General features: G+C 42.3%; 1 protein-coding gene across 1 annotated transcript; it reads right to left on the reverse strand.

The window, feature by feature from the left end:
- Positions 1-1109: 1109 nt before the first annotated feature.
- LOC102224769 (solute carrier family 35 member G2) lies at positions 1110-6554 on the reverse strand. The gene is made up of 2 exons (XM_005809353.2): positions 6219-6554; positions 1110-2683 (listed from the first exon to the last, which is right to left on the reverse strand). Exon 2 carries the CDS (start codon positions 2647-2649, stop codon positions 1294-1296), a length of 1356 nt encoding a protein of 451 aa, XP_005809410.1. The 5' UTR covers positions 2650-2683; positions 6219-6554; the 3' UTR covers positions 1110-1293.
- Positions 6555-8918: the final 2364 nt, after the last annotated feature.

Genomic DNA, 8918 nt, shown 5'->3' on the forward strand with positions numbered 1-8918 from the left:
GCACCCAAATAAACAAAAAACGTTTAAAAACCACAAATGAACACTGGACAAAACAACTACACGAGCACAGGGAAACACAGGGATAAGTAACTAAACATGAACGAACCCAACAAAGAGAATGGCATACTACCACTAAAACCTCATCTCGGGAATACCAACGTATATCGTTGAGCAGATATACTTTCAAAGTACCTTTAAAATGACGCATTTTCGCTGATGACAACATTACAACCAGGGTACTTTTCTTCCTGCCCCTCTTTTTGTACCTGCATCTAGAATATTACAGGCGAGTTAAAAACCACTGACAGCAATGTTTTTCTTCTGGCCTATTTCCCCGTAAACATCACCTCCAACAAGACTCAAAGGTGTGAAGTGGTGGAGCATTGTGTCGCTGCCAGACCTTACAGCACACCTGTTTCACAATTTCCCTGGATATTTGCAGCAACAATTTACATTATGCAGACACAATGATCTGTTCAATGTGGTGATACTTGACTTCCGTTAAAGGTCTCCATCTGTGCAGTGCATGTGGTGGGGGATTTTAAGAATGGCTCCTTTGTTGTGTGTTGTTCGTGTTTTTTTTGTTTTTTTTTTACCAGCGTGCGGAAGATGGAGCCATGAGAGTAGGAGGCTAATGATGGGGAAAATAGAAGAGGAGAAACCCAGAGAACAGCACTGATGTGGTGGGTAAAAAAAAAAAGAGATAATAACTATTCTCCATGCATAAAACAACTACTTTATGAGCCAGCTGGCCACACAGAGACAATAATCAGTCAACATTTTCTTTGTTTTCCAACCTGACTTCCTTTTGATCTGCCCGATTTCTTTCATCTATTTTATGTCATCTGTAACAACTTCTCATCCTTCCTAGTTTCTTATCTATAAGCCGATCACATTGGATGCTCTTATCTATGTTGTCCTGGTAATATCCGTTTGACATCTCTTGCTTTTTTCAACCTCTTGTCATCAAACAATGGTCAAATCAAAGGCACCAATCTTTGGCGAACATGGTGGTGTGATGGTGTGGGAATGAGTGCATACTTTCTTCATCTATGTGCATGGGACAGAAAACCTCTGGAGGCTGATTAAAAGACAACAATACTCTCAGAGAGATTTTATTTTCACATCATGTAGTCACTTGACAGACAACACAATATTGGCACTTTCTTCTAAGCAAAAACAACAATACAAAATAGATCAAGCTCTGATGAACATCTAGCAGTCTCTTATGTACATTGGAACCACCCTCCTGAAGGAGAACGTGTGGGTGAGGGGAAGAGAGAATGCGTCTGTCTATTTGATAGGTGAGTCCAGAATCTCCTCATACTCCTCCCTCTGGCGCCGTCCCGCACCTCGAGAGGGCAGCAACTTCATTGCCACCAGCCACCCGACGCTCAGCACGATCATCACGTTCCCAACAACTTCCGGAGCGGTGGGAGCCAGAGGGAGTAGGGCCAAATGCAGGAACATGGCTACAGGCACCTCCAAGCTCTGCGAGGCGGAGACCAGAGCTGGGTGGAGTCGGGTGAGAGCATGTGTCATTCCCAGGAAGGCCGCTATAGAGCAGGCAACTAAGCCCAGGACAAGGCCCCATGCTGGTAAACTCATAGGCCAAGACCAGCCCTCCTGGAGCAGGATCATAGTAGCTGGGGTGAGCAGGCAACCAGTCCAACTCACAGTGAACAAGGCAGTGCCAACTCCCACTCTGTCTTTCAGTGAGCGATACCCAACCAGCGCCAGGGCCATCCACAATCCCGCTAGTGCCGAAAGAGACCATCCGAAGGCGCCTCTCCAGAATGTGACCGGGTCGACTGGTGCGTCTTCATAGCTCTCATCTGCCGTGGGAAGCAACACAAGACCCAATCCGCACAGGCCAGCGGCTAAAGTTATCCCATCAGCCAGTCCCAGCTTTTCCTCCAGAAGCAGGAAGGCAAGGGTTGCTGACAGAGCGGTGGTTGCCAGTCGCCAAGTTGTTGAACCATTTTCAGAGGAGGCGAAAGTTAAGGAGGAGTATGCACAACAGAGGGAGAGTGAGTACGCAATGCCGTAACAGAGCAGACGTAGCCGATATCCTTCTGGCCCAAACGGGTTCTCCGCCCTGTGCAGTGGGACTGCTACTGACAGAAGCTGGATGACAGACCTCACCAAGAGAAGAAACAGGGGTCCAAGGCCAAAGCGTTCAGAGGCCAGGCGGGTCAGGGCAATTAGGCAGCCGTGTGCAAGCGCCGCACCGAGCAGCCCCAACCAGGTGAGCCGAGACGCAGACACAGACGCTTCACCGAAACTGGCCAGCTGTTCTCCAACCCCTTTCCCAGATCCCTTCACTGCTTTGGCTCCCAGCTCACTCCCCTCTGCTCCCCCAGTGGCTTGAAGTTTATGAGCTGTGTCCTTGTCTTTGGAGCCAAACAACTTCAAGGGCCACCTCTTGCTCTCCGTGAGCCGTTTCCTGTCGGATGTCTCCTCCAAGAATGAGCCAAAGTCCTCGAATGATGGGGCATCGTCATAGCCCTCGTCGCCTGGTTGGGGGAAATGGGTGTGTATTCCAGGTTGGGGACTGTAGGGGGTCTGCGTGGCATACTTGGCTGTGACTGTGTGAGGGTGGATCTTCACTCTCTTCTTGGAGCCACTCAGAAGGTGAGCTGACTCCATTTTTTAAAAATAAAACCTCAGAGATGATGTACACCTGCGGGAGAAGCAGAAACGTTTTAGTACCCCACACACTAACTTCTTCTGTTTTTTTGTTGTTTTTTTTTTAAACATAGACCCCTACAAATCCTCCCACTCCTTTCTTCGTCATGTTGCTTCTCCCTGGGATTCAGCTTGATATCTCATATATCTTTAATATCCGTGATAATAATAGCAGTGACTCACATTTCCCAATGTTTCCCTGAAGTTGCTACCAAATGCAAGTGGGCTTTACACAAATCCCCAGCTTAACCACGTTTCCCATGCAATCAGACACATTACATCCACAGTAAATGAATTAAGCAGAACACTAATTGTCTTATCAGGCCAATTTCTCTGCTTGGGTAACATAACCTTCAAGTATCTGCTGGTGACAGAAGTTATATAAGCAAGGCTTTTGAGCCTCCTGTCTTTTCATCTTTGTGTAATAACTTTTTCTCCCTCTTTCATTTTTTTTACCACTGATTCTAACATGCTGATTGTAAAATAAAAACACATATACTCACTTAAGTCATACAACCAGCGCTACAGAAAACCTTATTTCTTCCCTATCTAGTTTCGATGTCTGTCTGACGCTGTGATGCCTTGCAAATGTCGGACTCACAATGGCCTTGCACATATTATGTGGCACTTCTTCACTGCCGCATTTCAGGCAGAAAAACACTCAGAAACCCGTCGGGTCGATCTTGGCGTTTTAAGCAGTTTCCTATAATAACACAACATTTAGTCCTACTGACAAAAAGTGGGCTTTTTGTGTTTCTTTTGCGTGTTTCCTACATACAAAATACATCTTTCAAGTAACACGGCTCTGTAAGTACAATTTTTTCTTTAAATGAAGAAATGGAAAAACATTGGGGGAAGCATGTAGAGGGCAGACTATTAACAATTTAACAGACTCCAACGCACCCATGAGCCTGAGTTAAATCAGGCAGATAGAGAAAACACGTGGAGGGATAGACTGAGCGCATCTTAACAATTAAATGTTTTAATTCTGCAAAATTGTGCCACGCGAGTTTTCTCTCCACATAAAGCTGAAAAAATTGATTCTATATCTTAAGATATTTGAACGCGATGCATAAAGAGAAATAGTCTTTTATTCTTAAAGGCTGACATTAAATCAAACTAAACTTTTAAAGTTTTTCATGAGTTTATAGGACAATGTTATTTCTGTTTCATTGTTGCCTTGCAGCTAAAAGGTCCTGCTTTGTTCTGCATGCTAACTTGCATGTTCTCTGAGTGGATGCGTGGGTTTTCTCCAAGTACTTTGGCTTCTTCCCACAGTCCAAACACGTACCTGTTACATCAACTGATCACTCTGAATTGTCCGCAGGTATGATGATGCCCGTGTAAGGTTGTCTGTGCAGAATGTACCCCACCTCTAGCTGAATGACCACTGGAGATATAGGCACCAATCCCACCCACTCCTCACTTCTGTTAATTAAATGCAATACAAATAGGAGGAGTTTAAGTTGAAATTCCTAGTACTTTTGTAGAATTGTGCTTTAAACTGGTGTGACTTGGGGTCAAACATATTTAGTATCTCCACGGCCTTCTTGTGGTACATGACGATAGTAGTTATGGCCAAACACATCCGTTTTATTTTCATCCGAACAAAAGAAACGTCTCCAAAAATTCATGTCTGCCTTTCCTGTGTTTTTCAGTCGATTTTGGAGTAATGACTTCCCCCTCTCTAAATGGCATTTCAGGCCTCGCTGGTACAGGACTCATTTCACTGCGGATAGTAGGCCTCTGTAACCAGCTTCACTGAACATCCTCACAAGATTGTTCACTTTTCTTCTGGGGTTGATGTGAGCATTTTATTCCGAAACCACATTAATATTTGCCACCTTCTGACATCTGATTTATTTTTGTCTCGCCCCACCATCTCCCCCCCAATCATGTTACAACAGAAAATTTTGGTTTGGCTTTAAAATACATCCACCAGTTTACCTCAGTTTAACACAGATGTTACAAGTTGATCAAAAGCTTAAAATTCCATGTCATCAGGAACGTTCCTATATTGCTTAAAAAGCATAATACAGTAATCGTAATCTTCGCAAACTTCCGAATTTGAAAGAAAGACATACAGTACAGACCAAAAGTTCTCAATACAGACCAAAAGTTTGGACACACTGAAAGTGTGTCCAAACTTTTGGTCTGTACTGTATGTAAAAGTCTCCATTTATTCTGTCAGTTAGAAAATAAATAGAAAGTTGAGAAATCATATCTAACCTAAAAGGGGGAGGTGTAATCTACCATAGTTTTATGCAGTGAGGAAAAAAATAAAGATTATATGTCCTTTTACCCAGCGTATGTAAGTATCTGGTTCCAACAGTATTTATAACAGGTTGAGATTTACATCTTCTCATGGATGAAATGCATACTTATTAGTATTTGTTGTAATCTATTTCTACAAACTGATAAAAAAAAAGAGAGGTTCCTATTTCAGAAGACACTCAAAGCACTCAGTCTCTCACAACTGAGAAAGTTTTTTTTTTTCCCCCTCCTGTATTTCTTAAAAACGTGCTCTGGGATCCCAACATGTCAGTGGTGCCCCGGCTAATTGCATTTATTCAATCTGATCTCCATCGTAGCGCAGGGGCGAGGCATCAGTGTGAATTGTGCGTAAAAGCTCAGCTCTTTGACAGATGTGGATGCTCGTACACGAGCCGAGAGGTGCTCTGAACGGCATCCCAACAAATTCACCCTCACACCTGTTTTCACTGGCGGCGACATGAAACCTGATCGGGCCGCAGCGCGAAAAACACACCTTGTGCAGGAGGAGATCAGGATGTTCCTGTCTGACTATTCTCTTCACAGTTAGTTACTGTGCTGGGTGATGCAGACTGCCTCTGCAATGCCGCTGTTTTCTACTCGCAAAGCTTGTTTTTGCACCTCACACAGGTGAGGTCCTTGGCGTTAGCAGCACACCTTTTACAAACAGAGAGAGCACATACAATGTTTGTATAAGCCATTAAGCGACATCCTGTGGACTATTAATAGTCAAGTCCATTTATTTTTAGTGCTACTACGAGTAGCACTAAAGCATTTAGTATTTAAGAAGAATAATGCTTAGAATTAAGTATGACTGGAGTTAAATACGGCTGATGAAAACCGTGTATGTGTTTTTTTTTCTCGCTTTGGCGGTGGTGCAAGATTTTTCTCTCATCTTTATAATTTACTGCATACCTCAAATAACTCATCGATTTCAGTTTCCTGGTTTCGCTTTGCATTGACCGTCCGGCGCGCGTGTGCGCACCTGTTATTATTCTGCTTTAAGCTACAGTGACAGCCCACGTCGTAAACCATGACAAATCCTTGAATGGGGGGGAGAAAAGCGCGCCTCCGCATCACTCCGGGCGCGCGCCCTGATCGGTAAAGGGCAGCCAGAATCAATCAAGCAGTCCCGGTGACCTGCTCTGGGTTTATTACAGCAACCCAGACGCGCTGTGAGCATTGCATAAAACACAACTGCGTAATTAAAAAAATATATATATAAATAAATAAATAAACGCTTCCCAGCATTCACTCACCTACTGTCGCGCGAACCAGGGCTGAACTTCACAAACGGCCCACCTCAGTCATTTAGTGAACGTCTCCCAACGCTTCATCACCTCCTTTTGGCCATTTGTTCTCAGCTTCTCGCTCTTTTCTCCTCTCTGTCTCTCTCTCTCTCTCTCTCTCCTCTTTTTTCCGCAGCAGTGATTGTCCTCAGGGACAGAGTGGTGCGCCTCAGCACCTATACTCACACCTCGCTGCACTCCACAGAGAGCTAAAATGTGTTTTATGGGAACGTGCTGGCCGCTTTCATCACTGTCTGAACACACACATACAGGCGCTTCTGGTCTGGGAGAAAGAGAGAGAGAAAGAGACAGACGGAGGAGGAGGAGGGGGAGAGAGATCTAATCAAAACCTCTGAGCATGCGTCATAGCAGTTGTACCTTGCGTATTTGTGCGTCACCCCGTTGTGTTTGAATTAATGTGCCTTTCTTTCTTAAAATGTGAATCATTCTTTTGGATTTGTTGGGAACAAAATCGGATTTGAAAATGCAGAGCCTTGTAAAAGTATTGGGATGAATTAAAGTGGTAAGACTTTACATGAGGGGACGTGCATAAGACTGACATGACACTGTCATAAACATGACATAACACCTTCATGAATGTTTTTGAATGTTGTCATGAAGTGTATTTTGGTAAATAATGCAACTCTTACTGCATTAAAAGTTACATTAAAAGTGTCAGCTTAGCATTATTCAGAAAATAATGACATTTTTATGCAAATTTGCATTAAATTTTACATTAAAAGTCCATTTAGAGAGTCAACTTTGCATTAAAAGTCAAGATACTGACCTTGGGTGTCAGTATATACCAGATGATACTTCATGACAACAGTAATAAACATTCACAAAGGCTCCTTCGTGTTCATGACAGGCGTTTTGTCATGTTTACGACAGTGTCATGTTGGTCTTATGCACACCCGTTCAAATAAAGTGAATAGCTGATAAGTGGAAGGAAAATCTTACATGGTTTATTAGAAAGGTTTTTCCACATCTGAAAAGTCTGACGTGTATGTGGTTTAAAATCTCTTTTAATCTGGTGCACCTCTGGAGGTGGGTTATAAAACAATAGCCCAGAACAGAAAGCTGTTCAATCCATCATCCAAAGAGAAAGAGCCTTCCTCAACTATAGACCTACTGAGGTTTAATGTCGGATGGATGGAGTAAGCAAACAGTCGGGACTGTGTACAGAGCTGACTGTGGCTCATTGGTAAACACAGCAAAAATGGATTTTACTTGTTAGCGCCTTTCAAGACTCTCAAGGATACTTTACAAGAAATCAAGCAGAGCAAGAATACACTAAAAATGAAAACAGAGGTAGAAGAAAAAACGAACAAAGAGATTGCAATGAAATGGACAACTTGACTAGATGTGTTTTGAGTTGTGATTTGAAGAGCTGCAGGTAGAGACAGTCTTGTAATTAGAGAGATTTGCTTCAAGCTTTCTCACCCATCACATATTGATATTCTCTTGGGCAAGGCACTTGACCCCAAATATCGATTGGTGTATTGCGATATGAATAAATGCACGTTTATTCATATCTGAGTGACAGGCTAATCTGTTGTAGCACTTTGAAGGGTGGGACTACAAGTAAGTTGAGTCCAGTTACCATTGTGATGTTGTTTGGATCAAAACATATTTATATCCCAGAAAGGACCAGTCAAAGTCCACCCCAAAGTCCAGTTTGGGGTGAGACAAGAAAAGTAACATGCACAATCTGTTGCCCACTCAGCAAAAGCTTCTCATTGTTTCAGTCTTAGTTTAACAAAATCCCACTACAATGTTGTTTATTACAGCTTTTCAGGAGCTGCATTTATTTTTACGTTACTTTTTTTTCAAGGTGTATTTGTGTTTGTGCAATATTTGGAGGTAAATAAGCAAGAAGGGGGCAGCTAATAATTGTCTAGGCAGATGAGAAGCAGGTTGCCAGGCCTCACTGAAACTATAAATGTTCCCCAGAACTGCTTCTGTATATGTTGTGCAGTGTATAACCCTACAAAGGGAAGACCTTGGGAGTCCGGCTAAAATCACTCTGTCAGTGTAATTAAGAGGAACGACTGCTTTGGAAAATAGGCAAATGTGCTTGGAACTCTTCGTTTCCATCCAAATCGGCTTTAAATCACATGTAAGGACACTGCTGCAAAGAATAAAAACAGGTTTCAGTCTAATCAAGAACTTAGTTGCTGAAGGGATTCATGATGTTTGTTCACTGATGTTCTCTAACCTCTTAGAGACTTAACAGAACAGCTGGATTTAGACTGAGATTCATCAACACTTCGGAGTCTTGTTTGTCAGGTCAAAGAACTATTTGAAAATAGCAAATTCTAAGCAAGCGTTAAATACACTTTTTATTAGGCCAATATTTCTCTTTTTAAGAATTTGTTTTATCATTCTGATGTAATATTTCAATTATTTTCCATCATCATAATTAACAGAAATAAAGGCTTCCCATACATGCAAAATTAATCTATATAATGTGCTCCACTTAGTGATAAAGTTCCGAAAATAAATGTACTTTTTGATAATATTTAAATTTATTAAATGGGTCTGTACACCAAATATGCACAGTTCGAAGTTGTGTAGCATTGAATGTAATTTGGGTGTATCGTGTTAAAAGAGACTACAAATACTTTTTGAGTTTTTCTTTGTAAATATATTTCTTAACTGGATCACACT

The sequence above is a fragment of the Xiphophorus maculatus genome, chromosome 19 (genome assembly GCF_002775205.1).
Source record: "Xiphophorus maculatus strain JP 163 A chromosome 19, X_maculatus-5.0-male, whole genome shotgun sequence".
Classification (NCBI taxonomy): domain Eukaryota; kingdom Metazoa; phylum Chordata; class Actinopteri; order Cyprinodontiformes; family Poeciliidae; genus Xiphophorus; species Xiphophorus maculatus.

What these genes read in the sequence shown, in the direction of transcription:
- LOC102224769 (XM_005809353.2), bottom strand. Translation starts at nt 2,649, where the DNA reads ATGGAGTCAGCTCACCTTCTGAGTGGCTCCAAGAAGAGAGTGAAGATC.